This window comes from Podarcis liolepis (genome assembly GCF_965112155.1).
Source record: "Podarcis liolepis genome assembly, chromosome: 1".
In the NCBI taxonomy this organism is placed as follows: Eukaryota; Metazoa; Chordata; class Lepidosauria; order Squamata; family Lacertidae; genus Podarcis; species Podarcis liolepis.
Genome location: NC_139554.1, coordinates 72,548,470 through 72,571,683, shown reverse-complemented (window position 1 = coordinate 72,571,683; position 23,214 = coordinate 72,548,470). Strand labels below are relative to the sequence as shown.

The 23,214-nt window shown below is 41.3% G+C and overlaps 2 protein-coding genes across 11 annotated transcripts in view; one reads left to right on the top strand and one right to left on the bottom strand.

Moving 5' to 3' along the window:
* SERGEF (secretion regulating guanine nucleotide exchange factor) overlaps window positions 1-13,747 on the top strand; it is a 103,953-nt gene extending 90,206 nt beyond the window's left edge. For 2 of the 6 annotated variants that reach the window (XM_083489396.1, XM_083489401.1), the window contains exon 11: window positions 8,802-9,422. In XM_083489396.1, coding sequence (XP_083345522.1) covers window positions 8,802-8,983 — 182 coding nt within the window. In that variant the 3' untranslated portion in view covers window positions 8,984-9,422. Of the gene's footprint in view, window positions 1-8,801; window positions 9,423-11,379; window positions 12,462-13,045 lie in introns of those variants that run through there. The other 4 variants (XM_083489398.1, XM_083489397.1, XM_083489400.1 and 1 more) reach the window with 4 other exon arrangements.
* An 859-nt stretch (window positions 13,748-14,606) lies between these two features.
* The window catches only part of KCNC1 (potassium voltage-gated channel subfamily C member 1), a 126,784-nt gene continuing 118,176 nt past the window's right edge, over window positions 14,607-23,214 (bottom strand). The window contains exons 3-5 of one of the 5 annotated variants that reach the window (XM_083473785.1): window positions 19,240-19,428; window positions 16,761-16,813; window positions 14,607-15,928 (exon numbers count right to left, since the gene is read on the bottom strand). In XM_083473785.1, coding sequence (XP_083329911.1) covers window positions 15,869-15,928; window positions 16,761-16,813; window positions 19,240-19,428 — 302 coding nt within the window. In that variant the 3' untranslated portion in view covers window positions 14,607-15,868. Of the gene's footprint in view, window positions 16,814-19,239; window positions 19,429-23,214 lie in introns of all 5 variants that reach the window. The other 4 variants (XM_083473784.1, XM_083473786.1, XM_083473787.1 and 1 more) reach the window with 4 other exon arrangements.

Genomic DNA, 23,214 nt, shown 5'->3' with positions numbered 1-23,214 from the left:
TAGTTTTTGATATGACACCTCTTTTTTTGCTACCAATGGCAGCCATTTTCTGCTGGTACCCATGGCACAATATAGAAGTACCAATACCTCATATTTTTTTCTTATACGCACACCCAGACATATATCTAGAGAGAACACATACAAACAGTAACACACGCGTGACTTTTACCATTCATGTAAACAATAAAGTTTCTTCCATGTAGGTGACCTAGTTCCCACCCCAAAACACACGAGAAGAGGCTGTTACTTGTAAGTAAGAAATACGTCTTCACCCAGGCAAATAATGGTACAGGTGCAGGAGTCAAGAGTTCAAGAGCAGGACAAGAGGCTCAAAGCTTGAAGGAAGCCATGAAGATGTCCCAACAAGTTTCCACATCCTGTCCTTTAAATATGAGGCATGACTTGCAAGAATGTTTGGATTACAAATATGCACTCTATTGGGATGGGTAGGTCTTCTCCCATCTACAAAAGCGGTACCTGGTTCTAGGTGACAAGACTGTGCCCTCTTTTTTGGGTTCCTGTTCAGTTGCTGCCACCTTCTATTCTGCCTCTCTACTTAGCTGCTCCTTTGAGCCTCCACTGTGGCTCTCTGCTCTGCAAGAAGATGGGAGGTGGCATCTCTTTTCTCCTTTCCAAAGTGGCTGAAGTCAGGACGGAAAGAGGCAGTCTCACAATTTGGGCCCTCCTTCTGTTTCTTCATCCTCCTCTTGCACCCTTGCCTGACAAGCCAAACCTGGTCCTGATAGTGCTATGGGGCTCGTGTCATCAGGGATTTGAATGAGTGTGTCAGCCCTGAAACTTTAGGAAAGTCTGGATTTTATATTTTGTTTAAAGAATTAATGAAATAGTAGAGGAGGCAATAATCTTTCCTTGAAATTGTAGGAAAATTGATGTCTCACAAGTTAACTCATATTTATTTGGCTATAAAACCCATTAGCTTATTTGTTGGCCTAGAAGCAGTGCTGTGGTCAATAGCACTGTAACTGGTGTAGCTCAGGCAAGGATGACTTCAGTTTTATATGTGTGTATCAGAGTTGTTACCTTCCCTTAGTCGCCTATAAATAAAAAAGAGACGACCAAGAATCAGATTTCTAGGGTAGACCTCCTCAAAGAAGTCTTGTTCTGGCATTTAACTGATTTAGCAACTTTTATAGAGTTGTCAACCACTGCATTCCAACAAAGCATGATGGCTTTATAAATAACTTCAGAACTATAGTGTTTCCAAGGAGGTGCTGAGCTCCATGACATTTCAAAAGCTGTGTGGTGATTAAATTGGTGTAATGATCTTTAGAGGCATCAGAAACCTTGAATTGTGACACACTTTGGGAATCCTTGTGACCTTGGCATCCATCTGGACTGTAAGAGAAAGTCTTTCTAACACCTGAGATGAGCCGGGCTTCTCACAAGCAACAGCAAAAACGAGTACTCAAATAGATCATTAATTTGAATTCTTGGTTTAGGGTGATTAACTGTCAGAGTATATTGCTCGAGTAGTACATATTTGCAAGGCTTAATAGATATCCCGCTTTTGAGTTAATAGATGATGATAATTAAAGCTCCTATTAACTCTTTGTGAAAGCGTTCACAAAGCCTAGCCACCTCAGGAATTCATCCTCACCCCCAGTGCCTGGCCTCTCTGCTCAAGACCAGTTCAAGGGTCAAAGGAAAGGAATATGCGAACCAGTCTTCAAAGAGGGTGTCTCAGGCAAGGTACTTGTTTTCTTCAGTCACCGAAAGGCAACATGAAAGACTCAATACTCTGAAGGGAAAATTGGAAGCCATATGGGTTACAGCCCATATGCATCATGGGTGATATCTTACAGTACTCACAATAGATCCACTGAAATAAATGGACTTTGATTTCAGTGGGTCTGAGTATGACTAATGCTGCATACTGCAAGAGTTAACTGAGGATGCTAGAATACTCTTGTATGTGTACAGTAGTGTGTGTGTGTGTGTGTGTGTGTGTGTGTGTGTGTGTGTGTTCAGAATAAAGATTTTGGTTCTTGAAAATGTTTCTGAAAACGGAGGGTACTAAGGGGTTTTCTTCAGCTCCTACACTCTCTGAAAAAAAATGCTGTTATAAATAAACACAAGCGCTGAAGCTTATTAAATCTTTTTTTTAAAAAAAAAATACATTTCTTGCTATCCAGTTGGAGAACATCATGTTGCCATGGAGAGGATGCACCTTCAGATTTATTATGTAGATATGTAAAAAAATGCCTCTTAATTGCTTCATTGTTACTCTTCCTCATGGTCATCTGTTGTCTCCTATGCCCGTCTGCCAACTCTTTTTGCATGTTTATTTTCATTATTTTAGGAAATCACCTCCCCTTGCTTATGTACTGTTAGCTTACTTCGCCTCACCTTAGTCCCTTTCTCCAGTGCCATTTCTGCACCCTCACCCCCAGTTAAGCTAACTTTAAATTATCTTGCTAATGGAACATTGTTCTTTAATCTCTAATCTGCATGAGATAGAGGGCTGTGTAAGATGTATTAACACATTAAGCTGCTGTTGCATTTCCTTTTTAAAAAAGAAGAAGAAGGGTAGATCTAAAAATATAGAATATGAATGGTGATTTTTATTGGAAGATAATATGAAGCAATTAAAGTGCTGCGCTTCTGAGAGTTCTTGCTTTGATTGAAGAGAGAAGAGTTTTAGCTATCGGAATGCCCGCATTTCAGGTTAGGCCTTTTCATTGCAGAAAATATAGAATGCTCACAATGCAGTTCAAGAGTTTGAAACATCTGTGACCTCTTACCCCACTTGTCCAACAAATGGCTATGTGGTTAAGGGGAGTAAGAAGGGAGTAGTAAGTAGCTACTTGTGCTGTCACCAGGATTTCCCTTATACAGAGGTATGCTGTCTTTATTTATTTATTTATTTATTTATTTATCCCACCCTTCTTCCCAAAGGAGACCAGGGTGGCAAACAACAAATGATGAAACACTAATACTTCCAGTACACATGCAGACTGGGAAAGATCTCAGCTTAAAAGATTTGCTGGAAGAGAAGGGTCTTCAGTTGGTAGCAGAAAGACAACAGAGTGGGCACCTGTCTAATATCTTTAGGGGAGGGAATTCCAAAGAGTAGCTGCCACAAAACTAAAGGCCTGATTCCTATGTTGTGTGAAACCGACCTCCTGATAATATGGTACCCGCAGGAGACCCTCAGCACAGTGATCAACTTGTTAAAGAGTAAAACTATCTTTTAGATATCCTGATCCCAAGCTGTATAGGGCTTTATACACCCAAAACACCACCTTGAACATAAACCCAGCAGCTAATTGACTGCTTGTGTAATGTTTTTCAACAGCAATGTAAAATGTTAGTAATATCCTGCCCCAGCGAGCAGCTGAACTTTGCACCAGCTACAACTTCTGGACCAACTCAAGGACAGCCCCACATAGATGGCATTTCAGTAACGCTGGTTGCAGGGTACCAGTGCATGGACCATAGTGGTTGGGCTATCCTGGTCCAGAAGCACCAGTAGCCTTACTAGCCAAAGCTGGTGAAAGACATTCCAAAACACTTAGGTCATCTGGGCCTCTAGTGACAGAAATGGATCCAGGAGCAGCCCCAGGCTATGAACCTGCCCTTTCCAGGGAAGTACAACACCATCCAAAGCAGGTAATTTACTGATTATCTGGACTCAGGAACTGCCCACTCACAGTGCCTTTGTCTTGCTAGGATTCAGAGAAAGTTTGTTGCCCCTCATCCAGCTCACTGCCGAGTCCAGGCACTGGTCCATAGTATGAATCAATTATATACACATAAATGCTGGAGGTGCAACTTGTATAGAGCTAATATAGTCAATTCCCTCACCCCCCCCGCACTTGCCCTAAAATCATAAATCACTGGGTTTCCATAGCAATTGAATTTTTCTTGCTTGCTTTGACCATAAGATGAATAAGCCTTTTTAATTCTCCACGCCCCTCTCAATCTTCCAGATCTATCAAGAACTCCAGCTTGTATAATGCCATATATGCCTTCCAGTCTGCCCAATAAAAGTATGCAAGAAATATAATTATTTAGGAATCTGTGTGCTGTCTTTCAGGGCTATACAGCCTTCTCAAGGTGGTTCATATGATAAAAACTTACAAATTTATCAATAAAAATAGCAATTCAACCTAAAAAAATACAAACAGGAGTAAAATAGAAAATGGGACTGAGTGATTAGCAGATCAATCCAAAGCTCCAGTCCACTGGGCTGGAGGAGGTTCAGGATGGAGTAGAGGCCTCTCTTTCTCCAGCCATGCCTAGCTCACCTGGCGGTGAAAACCAACCAGTGAGGAGCACCCCAGTGCACTTGTCCAAGCAGTAAATGGGTAGAAGCTACTGCTGGCAGTATTGCTGCCAAGGGAACCCCTCAAAATGGTTTTTTTTTTGGGGGGGGGTTGCATGCTGGGCCAACACAGGTTCTACTTCATCCTGAGCCACCTCTACTTGCATCATGTACTATGAACAGGCCTGATCCTGGTCTCTTGGCTGCTCCAGTGGTGCTGGTGCAGTGACAAGGTCCCGTGTCCCCCCCCCCCATCTCCCACCCTAGTCAGTATGAGTACAATATGAGTAAAGTGCTTTGTTAGCTGTTCATTATCACAAGATTTGGAAAACCTTTGGGAGTAAGCCAGACTTAGACAGAAGCCATCATTTCAGGGAAGTAATTCAGAATTTATGAAACCAGTGGTTAGTTTTATTCTGGAACCGATTCAGGTTCCTGGTTTGTTGCCGCTGTTGTTTTGAAATTGAATATCCTTTTCTAACAATTTATTTGAGGAATGGGGGCAAGGGCTGTATAAGAAAGGACCTGCCAGCAAATTGTCTGATGAACACGCATATTAACTGGTGCTCATACTTTAAACAGGAAGGGTGGAATCTTAATGCTGTGAGGAATAATCTCAAGCAGCCAAACTGGAGGTTAAGATCTTCATTTGTGTTTCATTCTTTCATTTGTGTTTTAGATTACTCAAGTACATTGTTGGGGTTGGCCAACATAGAAAAAAGTGGCAATTTCTGAACTGGGACACCAGTAGTAAACAATGGATTGGAATTCTTTTTATTCTAATCAGTGATTAAAATTTTATTAGCGGTCTTTAAAGATATTGACAGGGCGGCTCTTCAGGGATGAGCAATCTAAAGACTTGCCTTCTTGTTTCCATAGCAACCCAGCATCTCCATCCTTTCAAAGCAACCCAGCCTGCATCATGTACTGCAGAGGTATTAGATTCAGCAGAATTACATTAACAATCAAGTGTCTTTCCATTTCCTAAATGTTTGCTGCATGAAAATGGGCTGTGCTGGCATTTAACAAAGATAAGAGAAGCAGGAAGGGGGAGGGAAGCACACTCTTCTCCTGGAAACCTCTAATTTTTAGACTCATGATATTTCTCTCTTAGATTTGGATTGTTCATAATTCATCAAAAAGGAGCAATTTGCCCTTTTTAGGCATTGTGTGTCTCTGAAAAATCACAACAACAAGAAAACACCTTGTATTTTTGACCAGCTTACAGAATCAGTGTTTGTTGTATGTTTGCTTGAGCAGATTGTGCTGGTCTTACATTAACAATGTGGCCAAGGTCTCAGTTAAAGGATACATTGGCAGAACACATTCTAGAACCCCTTATGTATGCAAATCATGCTTATGCTCAGAAATGCAGCTATAGTCAGGTGCAAGACCTTTCATCTTCCCACCCCCTGTACTCTTCTGTACATGATAATCCTTCTACTGTTAAGTAATATAAGTCACTCAGGCCCAACTGTCTTCCTCTAATCACTAGCACCAACCTCTGTCAACTTTGGTCATGCTCCATCTTTCTATGTGATATTACGTAAGATTGGCTAGCACACCTTTTGACAGTGAATTCTGTGTTGTGTGAAGATCGTTCTTGTAAATTTCAGAGGTGTAGCTGTGTTGTAGCAAAAAACAACCAAGAGCCCTGTGGCACCTTAAAGGGCAAATCTGGGAGACTACAGTAAACTAACTACAGTCTAATGATGAAGTGGACTGCAGCCCCCACAAGCATATGCCATAATAAATATATTAGCCTTTAAGAGGCCGCAATATTTTTGGTTGTTCTTTGAAAATGTTATATTTAAATGAAAGTACGTCTTTTATTCTTGAAGTGGTCAACATTCCAACTCAGTGGATGAGGATAATAATCGAAAACTGATTTTAGATTATTTAGAACTTTTTTTCTACACATGCACTCAAATGTTATTGTATTGTTACCCAGTATCGGTAAAATAAAAAACCTTGCTCTCTCTAGGTATAAAGGAAGGGTATGCAGCCACGGTCCCTCCATTTAAAAATACAGGAGTTCTCTATGGGGTCATGGTGGATTCTTGCTATTATTCCATTTTACAGCTGGGAAGGCTTGTTGGTTCAGAGTATAATTTATGTAGCAATAAACCAGCCATTCTGAAGGAAATACAGACCCTCTGCTTGTTCTAATCAGCAAAAAAGGTTTGTGGAGGGAGGAGAGGAGAAATTATGGTTCTCCTGCATCACATCTAGTTTGGCTGTAACATTTAACATGTTACAGGGCATTAAGTTCCAAGATACGCAGGACCTTTTTTCAGTCCATTATTCAGCTCACATTTGAAGAACTGGAGTAGCAACATGGAAACTGGTTCAGACATAAAAGGACCACCCAGTGAGGTAGATGCTATTTTTGGTACGGAACACTTTCCCACATCCCCATTATTATTTTTCTGAGGTATAGAATGATTCAGGGGTTTATTTCAGCTATACACGTGAAACCAGGTTTTTTGTGTTCTGTTGCATCAAGGCTAATAGTGCCAGAAATCCAGCAAGAAAACCTATTAATGCCCCATAACATGTTAAATGTTATAGCCAAATTAGATGTGATGCAGGATGAACCATAATTTTTCCTCATTGCTTTATTAAATAAGGGATTTCTATACTGTGCCTTCAACAGCAAGAAGTTCCCATCTTGGTTTATGAAATGGGTCAATTTGGATCTTTTCTTTGGATCTTTCAACCCCCCTCCAAGTGAATAGCAACCATGGAAGGAGAAACCATGTATATGCAGGAGACAATCAATCAATCAATCAATCATTCAATCAGATCAGAACTACAGTGATTGAGGGAGGATTTGCTTGCCTGTCTGACCCTGCAAAGGTGGTGGCAGTTGGTTATTAAGAAAATGGTGTAGACGCAGAGGCTTATTCATTCCTCCTTTCTCTTTTTGCATCTGCAAAGAAATCAGAAGTTTCTCCTTCTAGTTTTCAGCTAACACAAAGTACTTGGAAAACCATGGTTTGTTTAACTAGGGGTCATTTGCAGGCCATGGAAGTCAGCAAATTGAGCAGGAGAAAAGTCCTTAGCGGTGGCTTACTTTCACAAGAAACAGCAGTGCATTAAAAAAAATTGCAACAAATTATTCTGCCACCGTTTGTAGCAATGGAGCTGGCAAATTGGTGTCTTGGTAGGCCACGATGTTCTCAAAAAATGTTTTGGGAAGGCAATCGGGTCTGGACACAGTATTATTTCAGAGGCATTCTGTGTGGAGGGGTGGAGGGAGAGAAAGATGGCTGTGTGGTGTAGTGGTTAAGAGCAGTAGATTCGTAATCTGGGGAACCGGGTTTGCATCCCTGCTCCTCCACATGGGTGACCTTGGGCCAGTCACACTTCTCTGAAGTCTCTCAGCCCCACTCACCTCACAGAGTGTTTGTTGTGGGGGAGGAAGGGAAAGGAGAATGTTAGCCGCTTTGAGACTCCTTCGGGTAGTGATAAAGTGGGATATCAAATCCAAACTCCTCTTCTTCTTCTCTCACAAAGGGCAGGGTTCTAGTATGTTCACTCTTGAGGCTGAGTATTTTCCCAAAGACTGGGGAAATATCCCACAAGCTAAAACATTAATTTTTAATATTAACTTGAAAGTTTTAGGTCAATGATTTGAGCGTGTAGTTTTAGATCTGACTATTAGAATACTTAGGATACTTTTTCTGTGTCTGAATACTGAGCTAAATAGAGAACTTGTTTTCCCAGAGCAGTAGCCTACTTGATATCTCACTGTTATTGCTTAAGTGTGATTCAGTTACACTGGCATAAGTTTGAAAGAAAGAGTATCGCTCTATTTGTAAAAGCGTTTTTCTTTGATTGTCGGTGCCAAAAGGAGCACAGTAATACCAGAAATAGTTTCCAGAAAACTGAGCTGCCACTTTTCAGACTTTTTGGCGTCAACCCCTTTTATAAGGCTGAGAATTTTGTACTGAATTTCAGAGCCCTAAATATCACCAGCAAACGTGGTTCTTCATCTGCAAGAGGAAAAATAAACAGATAATGTAAGAGATACTTAGATAATGGAATGTTGCCTGTACTAAGTTGGATTGAGACCTTAAAGTTCACACTATGATTCCCTTCTTGAGTAATCCGTAATGAAAATATTAGGTCATGCGCGACCCCTGACTCCTGATTTTTAATTCCCAGTCTATGCTCTTGTAGAATAAAGGGATGGCACAACAGCCCAATTCTGTGCACGTTTACTTGGACAGTATTTTTAGAAAAGGCTATAGCTGGGCATGCAGATGGCTTTATGTTCAATTCCCAGCATTTCCAGATGGAGCCACTGCCAGTTAGTGTAAAGAACCATGAGCTAGTTGGGCCAGTGGTTTGATTCCATATATTGCAGCTTCTTATGTTCTTAAGCAAGTACTACTGAAACATACCCAGTGCTCTGCAAGGCTGTTGCTGATTGCTAAATTGATGACCTCGGGAATATCGGTGCTGTATTAGTTGCTTTAATGCTCTGATTACATGTCTTCCTTTCTTGTAGGTAGCCAGTGTTTTTCCTGGGGATGGAATGAACACGGGATGTGTGGCAATGGAACAGAAGCCAATGTTTGTGTCCCTCAGCCTGTTGGGACTTTGAGTTCTGCAAAGCTGCTTTTGATTGGATGCGGAGCTGGACATTCCATGGCATATTGTCATTTACCACGCTTCAACCTTCCACCGTAGAAATGTCAGCACAATTCAAGTACTGTAATCGTTGGTGTACTAATATTTATACACAGCTAACCAAGGTTGTGAAAATTACTGGGGAAACCGGGTGCTGGTTTAAAAGCAAACAAAAGGAACTTGTCCTGTAATACTCTTTAAAAACATAATCAACAACAATGCACTGAAATATAATATTTCCTGGTGAAAGTAGGCAGAATCCAGTGAAATTAGTCAAGGACCTATACTTGGTTACTAACTCAAGTCTCATGAATTTCTATGGGAGATGGTAATGCCCAACATTTGTTAGATTGAACTCATATATATGTTTTTAGCTTGCTTCTTTTTTTAACAGCTTGAGCAATTTGTGTCATCAGCAAATCTGGTCACTTGACTGCTCACCTGCAATTCCAGAACATTCATGAAAACATTAAAAAGCACTGGTCCCTTGGTGGATTCCCTATCTTGTGTCTATTCATTGTCAGAATCATTCATTTATTCCCACTCTCTGCTTCCTGTTCATGCCTGCCTTTTAGCTCATGCCTGCTAAGCTTGCTCAGGAGTCTTTGCTGATGTTGCACAATGATCACCCAAATCTCTATGCCTATTGACACTCTCAAATAATTGTCAAAGGTTAGTGAGTCAGGACTTACCTTTGCAGAAGTCACATTGGTTCTTCTTCAGCAAGGCTTATTCTTCTATATGCTGGGTAATTTTATCTTGAATATTGCTGATGTAAAGATAATCAGATTATAGCTTCTGGGATCCAGCCAGATCCTTTTAATAAAAAATGGTATTAAATTGGCCATTTTCCAGTCCTCGGGTACAGGCATAATTTACAAATTTTCATTAGAGGCTCTGCGTCTTCACATTTTAATTCTCCGAGAGCTGTCGAGTAGATGCCATCTGGATTGAGTAACTTTGTTCATTTTTAGTTTATCAATAAGTTCTAGAACTTTGTTACCAGTACTTTAGACTCCTTTCCTAAGAAAGTTAGTTCAGACACAGGGATATGCCTATGGAAGGCTTTGAAGTTGAGGCCAATGAGTTTTGTCCTAGATCAGGAATTCGGGAGATGTGCCATACTGTTTAAATAATGCCAATTTTGTCGGGAGAGTTTTGGATAGAGGTGTGGGGCTTGATGTGTAAGAAGAGGAGGCCAGGCAGGTAAAAGTTGCAGTAGTCTAGACAGAGGATGCCCAAAACAAGGAAAAGAGCTTTCACCAAAGGAGTGGAGAGGCAGGGGTATATTTTTACAGAATTGTACAAGGAGAAGTGGTAAAGAGTATAAAGAGTCTTTAGCATTCTGTGAAAACTCTATAGTGATCTCCTTTGCAATGTTTCTTCTTTGCACTGTTTTGGGGGTTCTCTCAATCCCCCTGAGCAGATTTTGAGAGGGTGAAGGGGAGAAAGTCCTATTGTGCTAGCAGGAATCCTTGTGCTGACGTCTGCTAGTGCAACAGTTTAGTTGAAGGTGATTAATGCATTCCAATTGGGTGTACAAAGTAACAAATCCAGTGTCAAAATTGCCATGGATCTCTCTATGAATGCTGGAGTCTACAGAAAATTGAATATCACTGGAAGGTGAGATAACAAACTGTCAATCAGGTCTTTACCACTGAACATGATCCGGCTTTCTACCATAAGAATCCTACATCTTGTTAGGTAAATAGTATCAAGTGACAAGGATGTACTACAACGTAACAAAAGACTGAACAAGCAGTAGTGCAGCTGATTATTATAAACATTAATATTATGATTTGACAGCAAAGTGGCATCTTGTGACTTACCCAGCAGTGATGCTGGGGGAAAGGGTTCATCTAATAAAGCATCTTTCAATAAAAACAACTCTAGAGGTGACCTCTAGCCCAGAGGACTTCAAGCCATTGGGGGGGGGGGGACACACAGAATCTCGCTTAGATCCTTTTGGACAGTTCAAAGTTGGGTGCTCTTGGTAATATCCATGTAGGCAAAGCATGCACTAAGCTGTAGCCTGCTAGAATGATTTATTGAATCAAAGTGAAAGCTGTAATATTGCATATATGTATGTATGTGTCTGTGTATGTTTTCAAAGCACACATATCTTGCCCTTTCTAGTAAAAGGCATAGCATTTTTGTGCTTAGCAGTTGCATAGATTCATACAGTTGGAAGGGATGCCCCTAAGTAATTTCCTGCAGGCTGTGCACCCTAGATCTGTGGTACCCAAAATAGAGATCTCTACCCTTTTTGGGGGGTGGTGGAGGAGGTTGAGGGTGTAAGGGAAACTCTAAGGAAGAAAATGTCATATCCTCCTCAGACAGCTTAGCTGGTTAAATTTCTGTGGTTTTTGAAATACTTTGGGTATTTATGTACCTCTCTTCATGATGAGATAATGACACCCCTTTTTATTTGAATTAATTTGTCGTCCTTTCTGCAGCACTAATAATCACACTGTGTCTGGGGAAGAGGCAGAGAGAGTAAAAGCATAGTCCTAACTATTCTAAGGGGACGCGGGTGGTGCTGTGGGTAAATCCTCAGCGCCTAGGGCTTGCTGATTGCATGGTTGGCGGTTCGAATCCCCGCGGCAGGGTGAGCTCCCATCTGCGGTCCCAGCTCCTGCCCACCTAGCAGTTCGAAAGCACCCCTAAAAGTGCAAGTAGATAAATAGGTACCGCTTTCTAGCGGGAAGATAAACGGCGTTTCTGTGTGCTGCGCTGGTGCCGGCTCGCCAGAGCAGCTTCGTCACGCTGGCCACATGACCCAGAAGTGTCTCCGGACAGCGTTGGCCCCCGGCCTCTTAAGTGAGATGGGCGCACAACCCTAGAGTCGGACACGACTGGCCCGTACGGGCAGGGGTACCTTTATCTTTACCTTTAACTATTCTACTCAGTTCTGTTTAATTTAATGAGGTTTACTAGTTGGACTAGTCTGAGGTCCCTTCCGACTCTGCTTTTGTATACCAATAGTCTGTATGACTGTTTCCCTCTGCCTGCCTCTACTGGTTACAAAAGATACTACAAAAATGCATTGCGTCTTTAGTACTTAATTCACATTAAGAACCTGACCTTATTAAAGGCTTGCTATTGCTTGGGTAAGTGCGGACTGTGAAATGGTTTCAATGAGAAAGTAGCAGGTAGGATGGTTTGTTTGAAATCAAAGAAAAAACATTGCTTTATTTGGAGCGGTGAGGAGAAAAGAAGGGCAGCCATCACATGAGTGTTGCCTTGGGGTGCTTTCATCCGATATACTTCAGTGCTCAGCTCAATTCTGAGTTTTCTTGCTTTATCTCTGCTCTGTTTCCTTTGAGTCCTGGCATGCTCATTTGTCCTAACAACCATTCCTTTCAGTGATCGTATTTTCTTTGTGCCTGTGAAACTTTAAAGAGAGTGAGAGCGAGAGCAATTTATATGAGAAATCATTTTCTCCTAGATTAATGGCCATTACGCTTGACTCTTATCACAGTGTCATTAGCTAGAATCTTTTCTGGAGTGAGAGAATAAAAGAAACCACTTTCCTGACTGGCTTTTGCAGAATTATCCCACCATACATCATGTGTCACACCAGTTCATGGAAAATACAATGGGTTTGCTGCTTAAAGATGGAAGGGTGTTAATCTGCTACATGCAGCTACCGTGTCCAATTTTATATCTTTCTAAAACTCAGTGGATCATCTGAGCCTCATATACCAGAAGGGTGAGACTTGGGGATCATTTAGTTTAGATGGAGTAGATTCTGTTGGAAATACACCTCCCCACCTCTTAAAATGATGTGCTGTTTCTGAAAAACACTAGCCTAATAACCTAATAATAGGTTGAGGGCACAAGGAGAAGAGGACGACAGAGGACGAGATGGTTGGACAGTGTTCTCGAAGTTACCAACATGAGTTTGACCAAACTGCGGGAGGCAGTGCCTGGCATGCTCTGGTCCATGTGGTCACGAAGAGTCGGACACGACTAAAAGACTAAACAACAATAATAATTCAAGATTCTTTAGAATTTGATATTCTATTGTAGGACTTCAACTGAGAACATTATAACCACTACACAGATCGCTTGTGGATTTAAAGTTGCTGTTACTCATATTGTTATCCTCTTCCTAAACAGGGTAGAGAGAGGTTGCCGCACAATCCCTTTTCTGAAGATCACGCATGGATTTCCTGAAACCTAAGCACAAATCAATAAACTAGTTTTGATAAGGAAAGTCTTGTGGCTTTGGGTTGACTTCATCAAGCGATTTCCCCTGCTGCTCTATCCCATCATGATCTCTAATTTTGAAACTGGCCTCCTGACTGTACCATCTGTTATCCATAACCTTATAACAAATCCATGTTCTTCTGTGATTGATCTTGGAGCCTGTTCCAACTTAAGTTCAAGCGTGTCATGCTTCTACACATACACCCGCTGTAATGTGGGACTCATGGCTATCACTCACCATAAATCATTGGGAGAGGGGGAGGCCTGTGGATCTCACAGTGGATGAGAGCTCCATTAGTTCCCATTTTGCATGTTAACATCAGAAATGAGGGGTGTGTGTGTGACCAATTCATGCTTTCCCCACTCTAGTAAAAGTTAGAACCAGGCTACTAAGATGATAATAACTGGAAAAGCATATCTCCTATTACATTTGAATGGATTCAGCAAATTTGGTTCATATTTAATATGATTAAGCTAACTTATTGCAAAGGAATACCTATAAACCAAGTTTATTCTACATTTCCTGTTCAAATATATACCGTATTTTTCACTCTATAGGGTGCACCGGACCATAGGGCGCACCTAGGTTTTTTGGGGGGGAGGGGAAATAAAGAAAAAAAATTTATCCCCCCCCAGTCCCAAAGAGCAAAGAAGCCAAGACAGCCAGCGGGATCCATCCCGCTGGTTGTCTTGGCTTCCTCTTTAGCCATGCACAACCTCTCCAGCCGTGAGAGGTTGCTCGTGGCTTCGTTTTTTGCTGCGGGGCTGGGGCTGGGGGAAGCCCAAGCTTCCCCCGACCCCAGCCCCCAGAACAGGTCCGGAAGCAGCGGCAAGCGCTGCGGATAGCTGCCCGAAGCTCGGGTTGCACAGCGCTGCGCTCCCCGGACTTCGGGCTGCAGGCTGCAATCCGCAAACCTTCAGAGCCCGGCGGGAACTCCCGCCGGGCTCCGAAGGCTTGTGGATAGCTTTCTGAAGCCTGGAGATCGAGAGGGGTTGGTGAGCACCGACCCCTCTCGCTCTCCAGGCTTCAGCGAAAGCCTGCATTCGCTCCGTAGGACGCACACACATTTCCCCTTCATTTTTGGAGGGGAAAAAGTGTGTCCTATAGAGCGAAAAAATACGGTACTTCTCATACCAACTAGTAGTTCAAGAAGTCTTATTTTCTTCCTGAGATGTTTGGTAGAGGTATTCAAACAGTGAATTTGTAACCCTTGAAGAAATACCTTGCATAGGATGTTCAAACTACAAGAATCATGTTGACAAGCAATCTTACTCTTTGAATCCCAAATGAAATATTATAGCTCCCCCCATGAGTCTCTGTTACTACCCTTAATATTTGACAGCTTTAGACATAACTCACTATTTCCTAAAATTATTTTGCTCTTGATCCCTTTTAAAGACTTACATGATGTGGGCTGCTGTTGTAAAGTGGAGAATTTAAGAGAACCACAGAAGAAAACCCAACTTCACATTATCATCTAAAAAGCCAAACTTTTATTATTAAAGGGGAAAGAAGAGAGGGAGCAAAAGAGACCTACATAACTCTACGTTATACCTTCCATTTGTTATATTTATTAGTGTCGTGAAGACAGTAGACACGAGTTGTATCAAGGATTTGGAGGAACCAGTTGATGATGCAGTCACCAATTTTGCCATTTTAGAAGCAAATTAAAATCAAGCTTCTTTTATATTTCCACTGGGAGTCTTGTATTTATTCACGATTTCAGAAGTGTATCTGGAAACCTCTGATCATTTTAGAAAAGAATTCTGATTTACACTGTACAGCAGGCATTGAAACCATGATACAAAATTTATTTCATGCTAGGATTTGTTTTGCATAACATTGTGCATGCATTTTACTCAGTTCTAAATTGCATACAATGCCATCATCTTGTTTCTTAAACTCTGAGACAAGCTTACACTTGAGTAGCTTCCTGATTTGTATACTGTAAGTCCCAGATTTTCTGATTTTTCTGATTTATTTTTTTTTAAAAAAACATTTTTTTGTTGTTAAATTCATCACTGATTACGTAATGTGAACAATTTGCCATGAAGGGTCTTCACATTGGATCTATACACCAATAAAATACAACATAACCAGAGCTGGAAAATAAGTCTAGACCAGCTGTTACCATCAGGTCCAAGAGTTGGTCCCATGTTTCACAAGCATGCCAACAAAAACAGACAGGAAAAGAAAGTTGTTTGTACAGTTTACACAATTCTAGTTGAATGAAAAGTTCTTGATTGTTTTTTCATGTTAATGTGATGTATTTATGAAGGCTTGGTCAATATGACCGCCCGATTCCACTTTTAAAACCATTAACTCTTTTTATCTTGTATACAAAAAGAAGCAATCCATAGCAAAGGAATGTACGGTTTTAGAACATTTTACAGTTTGGCTACAACAATGTATGTAAAAGTAAAGAGCTTTGAAAGAAAATAGATCACTTTGCCTCCCACCCCCCCTTTAAAGTTACTCATACAATTGCAGGTTTTTTTGTTTTCATGCAATTCATGCTATGGAACAACAAAAAAAATTCTATCATTTGTTACATTTTGGCCATAGAAAAAGCCTGCAAATCTACTTATATCTGTGAAACCACATAGAATCATCCTGCAAACTTGCATGGAGTGAGATTACATTTGTCCAAATGAGGAGGTCTTCTATGCCTGCACAGTTCCACCCAGACGTTTACAAGCCATCATTGTCCATCTCGTTCTCTCCATGTCAAGTCACTTTGACTGCCTCTGTTGGCATATATTTAGCAATGACAGGACTTTCTTTGCAAAGATCTGCATGTAAAGAATATAATCAATACTTGAGCTTCTCTCCTGCGCTTTTCAAATCAAGCTGGGTGTTTTAAAGGAAGAAGGACTAAGGTGGAAAGAGCTACATGCAGAGGCAGCCAGTTTTCTTCTCCGCCAGTACTTTTTCCCATGCAGTCAGCCAGCCAGCTAGAGACCTCTCTACAGTGTATCTTATTGCTTTCAACATAGAATAGGCGCCCATGCAAAGTTTCATCCTACTGCGTGTGTTTTGCTCAAACTCCTGCAGGGTTCCTATGGCTCAAAAAATATCCTGAGTAAAGCAAAATCTTCAATCGTTGGCAAGTTTCAGCATTGGCCTGAATGCCTAACCCATTCCATAAGAGCCAGTGGATCCACCATTAGCCAAGAAAAAGCACATACCAGCCTGATGCAACCTTAGAGGAAACTACATGATGCATCCACCTTGTTGTCTTATGTTCCAATATCATGCAGTGTTATGGCCCGCCAAAGCTACTAATGCCCACCTAGTGTCATCTCAGCACTACCGATCAAGGATGTTGTCAGTGTAAGCGTTACTAAAACCAGTAGTAACACCGTCCCCATGAGATGCTACCGAGAGACAGACCGCTTCAATCATCATCATCATCATCATCGTTTGCATTATATTGTGACAGCTCATAGGTCAATTAGAAAGAATAGCATTTCTTTTTCTTTCTTTTTTCTTTCTTTTTTTAGTATTATGATTTAGACCATTCTCTGCTACTGATCCATGCTACAAAATGGATGGGATGGGAGACCAAGAATGTCTCGTTGGGCTAGGAGAATTGTAGGGTGCAGGCTTTGAGGATAATCCTACCGCTTTTCCACTTATGCCAGCTATGCTGTTAAGACTCCGTGACATTTCATAACCTTCATTTAAAAAGAAAAAAAATGCAAAAATACAGCATTGGATCAACAACAGAATGGTCAACAAAGTAGCCAGATCAGTAGCATCCTCATGCTGTGACATGCTGAGAGTAGTATCCCTTGCAACATGACCATGTCAGAAGCAATCAGAAAATGGTGGAGAGGGGAAATAACCTCCTTTCCCTTGGATGGAAACCCTCTACTATAATGTAGGCAATGCCATAAAGCAGCTGGAAGAAATAAATATCCCATATTCTATATAGCTACATATCACATTATCTGAAGGTTGGGCCCCCTAAAAAGATGTCTTTATAACATAAAAGCCCATCCGAAAGCAAAAGCAGTTATTATGTTGCTATAGAGATACTACTCAGTTTGTTTACCAGTATTGTTGCATGCATTTGTTTTCCTTTCCCCTCTGCCAGTTTTTAGACATGCACAAAACAGCTCAGCAAATTATAGACAGTAAGACAATCTAGGAAATGAAATTTGGTTGGAACACAAAAGGTATATATACACACCCTCCCACCCCTCAAACAGGCCAACAATATGCTGACATTTATACTTCTTTAGTTAGCTGGCTCTACTTTCACTCAACAGGCAGAGCCTGGTTCTTGTTGAGGTGCATCATGGGAACTACACTTTAAAAAAAAATCCCCAGTGAGATGACACTTTGCAGAAGTCTCAGAATACACTGAAGCAAGAACCAAAAGAAGAAGAAGACTCCAGTTGAATGAAAGTGGCCAACACCTATCCAATACAGAATCAGATATAAAACACTTTGCTACAAAGGGAATTTTCAGCAGAGATACTTTCAAATGAAAGTACAATTATCCTACTATATCTTATCATCAATAGGCTTTGAAGTTACAATTACAGCTGCTCTATTTCTACAACTGGCATTTATTCATAGTCTCCCCCTACCGACATGCAATACATCCTACAGTTTCTGTAGAGTACGACCCTGTGCCATGGATTTCACCCTACCATATTTGCAGTTGGTCAATATGCAGTGTTACACTCTATGGCCACAATTCATTGTTGTTGTTTTTTGGTGGGGGACACCCAAAACTTGGCATGCTCTTATATGGGAACATGCCACAAGAGTATTCAGCAACCATTCACAGAAAGCTCCACAGGCACATTGGAGCCTCCGTCCACATGCTGGAGTTATCAGACCAGGGCGTATGTATACTACACTGAAATGGATTTAAATGATATGTTTTACGTATCTAAGCATGTGCTTGATAATCTCTTAGGGTGAGTATTAATTTGTTTGCATTTTCACCATCATCAGTTCCTCCACTTAAATAAGCCATGGTCTGCTTCCCTCTCCTTATATAAATATTGATATATATATGTATAAATTTAAAATGCTCTTGTTTTTATTTCAGTAGTAGGTGCAGTTGATACGGTCATAAAAGTTTCGTGAAAATATTCAGGGAGATTGGCAACAGGCCACAATAACGAATGCTAACTGTGGTCAAGGCAAATGAACGTGGGAGCCAAAGGAGAGCATAACACTGTCTTCATGGAGTGGTGGCCATTCTACTGAGTTATGAAAGCTTAATGGGCTAGAGTTTAATGTTATGTGTTGTATATGGATAAGAGATAGCCAAACAATTGTCTTAAGATGCCCGCACTTTCTAAATAGCCGTCATTCCTGGATTATTCTGATCAGTGAGTCTCTCACATTCCTTGGGGGAAAAACTGGAATAGATTAAGGATACTGCTAACTACTCTCTATTGGCACTTGCTGAAATAAACCAACAAGGAAGACTAAGCTGCTTGACACTGTCACAAACATTGTTTTATTTTTGCTTCCCTCCCCACTCAGTGGTTCCCAAACTGGTACCTGCACCCTTAGGGGCACATGAGTACTTGCCAGAGAAAATGTAAAACAACAAAACTTATCATGCCAAGTGATCGCTCCTTGCATGACATTTGTTAAAGGCTTCTACAAGTGACCTTCTGGAAATTCTGCTGAGCATGTTTGAATTGCCTCCTCCCCTCCGCCCGCCACACATGAAATTGGGGGGGGGGGTGTACAGGAGAAAGAGAAGGCGAGAGCTTAAAGAGGTTTTGTAGCAGGTGAAAGAGTTGGAACCATGTTGTCCCACAGCAATTGCAATAGGAAGGTGGAAAGAAGATTGAGCTGTGAAGCCTTGTGTGGCAGCTAAGGTCTCGGGGGCTGGTGCAGGTGAATGCTAGATTTGTACACTAGATGAAATGATTTGCCAAGGGCACACAGATTAAAGAGTTTGGGAACCACTGTTCCTAGCCCAGATTAGTAACTTAAAATGCAGGCATCAGGCTGTTATTGTAGCACAAGAAGCCACTATCTAAAACAAGCTCACTACTTATCAGTAAGTACTTTATCTCTTAAACTATGTTACTATCTATGTGATTACAGGACCTCATCTACATACCCTTTCTTATTCCCCCATCAGGCGGGCAGGGATATTCCCCGGTTGATAAGAGGAAGCAAGGTCCATATCTCTCCCGAGTGCCAGAACGGGTAAAGGGCAGGCCTTCCTCGGGTGACATAGCCTGGTCTATGTGGGGGCAGTCTTCATTTGCCAGCGCCGCCTTGGCCACCTCCCCATTCAGTTTCGAATCTTCAAACATATAAGCAGAAGGCTATTGAAACACTAAGAATGGTTTTATCAGAACAAAATCTGTTGGTAGGGTTCAACAGCTAAAAGGTGAGATAGAAAAAGGAAAAAAAAAGTAGCACATTTGCCCTAGGTATGTTGGCGGTGTGCAGCGCACCAAATGAAATTTCTTTTCTTTTTCCCCGAAAAGGAAAAGAGTGAAAGGGGAAAACAGAATGTTAGCTTGTTAGAAACAGGGTAGCTTTGGCTCCTAGCTCTGTGAGCAGGTCTGCAATTAGAAACGTGATTATATTTAGCATGATGGAAGATGGCACCCAAATTTTCTGTTTCTCAATAAACTTCCTAGAACTCAACTTTGGAGACTGGCACTGATGATGATTCTTTTTTTGTGTGTGTGTGTGGCATTCTAGCTTTGCTGATTTATACCTGTTGTGGTGCATTTCTCAGGAAATAATCCTTACACAAGTTGCTTCTGATTTGTTTCCATTTTGGTTTACACAAAATGGTGGCACACATTTAAGACAGATGCACACAGAGGACACAATGGAATATGACAGCAGAACATGGATTCTTTACAATAAAAATCCATTTGCTGAAGTTGTCTTCAAAGACATACTTTTTTTTTTGCCTTTTGCAACGGCAGCACAGGATGGTATCTCAAGATAATCAAGCAGCTGATGGGATTTGAAAACAAACGTACATTGCAGATGATAATAGATGGCTTTTAAATGTGTCCATTTCAATCAACATGTTTCCATGAGAACAGACTTTTTCCTCTGTGTGACTTGCTTCACAATCTCAAAGCAGTTTAAAGTGCTCTTCTAACATTTTAAAGTGCAAAGAATATATTGAATATATACTTGGAATATGGCACAGTTCAGTTGGGATGTTTTGGCCATAGAGGGATCACCAGGCATAAATGTAAACCCTTTCTTTTGAGTGGCGTAGCACAGATAGCGGCAGCATTCAAAGCCTTGGTTGCACAATGCTTATTACATAAAGATAATTGGACAGACATGGCAGGTGATCCTATAGAGTTTAAATTAAAGGGGCAGTGTATAGAACAACGATTCTCATGACAGATCAATATTCCTTGCTCACGATAGATGTCAACAATCAATATACCTTGCTCAAGACACTTCGTAGCTTTCACTAGCTCGCAAATAGTGATTAATAAAATCAACCCAGAGGGATAAAAGAGAGCACAGAACAATCAAAGATATTTGATATGAATTAACTAGCCAACCATTGTTGCTCTTTATAATTTGAAGAGCAGGATGCACATAAACAGCATTGTAAGGTTTCTTCCTGAGCCCTTAGTTCTATTCTTATAAACAGCTCTTTAATTTGCCAGCTTTAGAGATGAAGGGGAGTTCTGAATCCACTTATGCAAATCCGCTCCACTTCACTGTAGGGGGAGTTGCGGTGGACCACGTGGCCACCCACTCCCCTCCACGGGCGGGGGGACAAAGTCCTGCATCACCCAGAGGTTCCTGGCCATGTCATTGACCAGCCAGCCAATCCACTGACTGGGGAGGTGTGGCTGGGCCCCATTTAAACCAAGGCGTGAGCTGGAGAGCTTCCTCTCGGCTCGCTTCTTCAATCTCCCTCCCTCCCTCCCTAATTTGCAGGTGTCGATATTGGCCTTGCTATGCACCTTGGTTGTCACCGTTGAGGGCCCTGGTAGGAATTTTTCCACTTGGCAAATTTGCATGGGCCATTTGGTTTTTGCCTACGGCAGGAGTCAGATATAGTTGAGTCAATCCAAAACCTAAGCCAATACCGCTCACATTCTGTAACCAATAAAGTTGCGTCCTTGTGTTTTATTCACCATCAAGGGGGTGGTTTCAGGGTCTTGACACGCAATAAGTGGAATGGGTAGGGAAAGGACCCGATACCTTGGGAAAGTACCTTTGCTCATTGCATTCTCATAATACTACACCTACCATACTGGCTGCATGGCCCATGCGGGGCAACAAAATGCCAGTGCCTCTTATGGGGACTGAATGAAAGAGTTGGAGGAATCGACAAAGTGCTAACTAAATGCAAGCAGGGAGTGACCATCCTGAAGATGTACCACAGCACCTGTAACTTTTCTAATGCAACTTTTCTAATGCATTTTTTTTTTTAGTTTGGTATCTGGAAGACAAAGATAATATGGAAACAGAAACATTGCACTGAGCAGCAATTTGATCTTTTTCTTCTTGAAAAGTGAGTTTGAACTGTTGTGCATTAACAAACACAAACAGCTAATCCATAACTACCTGAATGTAATTGGACACTGCTGCATATGAGCTCTCATCAACCTTTATGCCAGGGATAGAGAACCTGTAGCCTTCCAGATGTTGAACTTCCAACTCCCATCATTCTGTCTGGAGTGGATTGGAGTTGAAATCCAACAACATCTGGCTTCCCAGTCCCTGCTGCATGCCAATTTGCTTGCATCAATTGTGCTATGGCATAAATAATGCAGATTGTGGTTATTATGTTTCTGTTAATGTCCTCAAATTGAAAAGTGACTCTAGGATTAGGGGGAAGTTTGGGTCCTCATAAAGGTATACCTAGGAAGCACCTAGTGTGGCTTATGGCCTTATAATAACATCTAATGGGCACTCCAGAATCCCCTACGAAAGCCAAACAAAGCACTCAATGAACACATAATACAGAATTCTATTACAGATGAAGTTTCCTATAGTTAAAATATACAAGAGAACAACTGAGCGGTAATTTATCAAAGTGAGCAAACCAAGGAAGCATCTTATCATGTGCCACTGCCACACATGTGCTGCATTTGTGTGTATTGGAGGCTGGGGGAAAGGATTCATAGCATTCTTCTATCCCAACATACAGCATGTAACATAGTGTGTTATATATATTTCATGCAAGCCCTTCCCTTCAAAAAAGATTGGGGAGCTTACATCAAGCATTTATTTGTAAATATATATCACATGTAATGTTCTAGATACGGTAGGAGTTGTTAATTTGGGGATAATTTTGCTGAGGGGGGAAGATGACAAGATCTTATTCACCTGCCCTGAGTTGGTAACTATGAACTTTATTCCAAAATGCAAGTGAAGTATGGTACGCCAATAAACCAATTGATTCTTTGAGTTTGTTTCATTTATCACTGGTTATGCTTTACTCCCTGTCTCACTGAATTGCTCATACGCAAATTCCAACCTTGGCTGGGGGACACAATTAGCATTGGTGCAATAGCCAGGGATTAACCTGATATGCACTATCCTTGAATGAGTGGTGCTTGTCTTCTCTCCTAAAGAATTAAAGCTGGGTGAGGGGCACCTCTGTACATAGTTGTGTTCAGAAATTCAGATGGTTACTGTTACATGGTCAAGCAGTAATGGTAAAGTTGTATTAAGATGAGCTTTCCCATATCCCAGAATTTATTTCAAGGGGCCAAACAATGAGAAGCAATTTATTCAGCGAAAAGTATAAAAGGGGGGGGGGGGCTGGTGCAATATTCTGTGTCAAAGACTTGACATATCTAGGAAAACATATTCCAGGACATCTTTCTCCTCCTCCATTTTCTCCTGACATAATTCAGGCAAATGATAGGCTGATATTAAATAAAAAAATGCAAACTATGATTGGTGCTTTCCTTCCAGATGCACAAATTGCTGACCCAGAAGTAATGTCAAACTATAGTTTGCCTAAACCAGGAAGTCAGGGAAGGAATTGAAGTGTGCAAACAGAGCTTTCCAAACTGTGTGTTGTGACATGTTAGTGTGCTGGCTGCACTGTGCAGGTGTGTCGCACAAATGCTGTTATAAG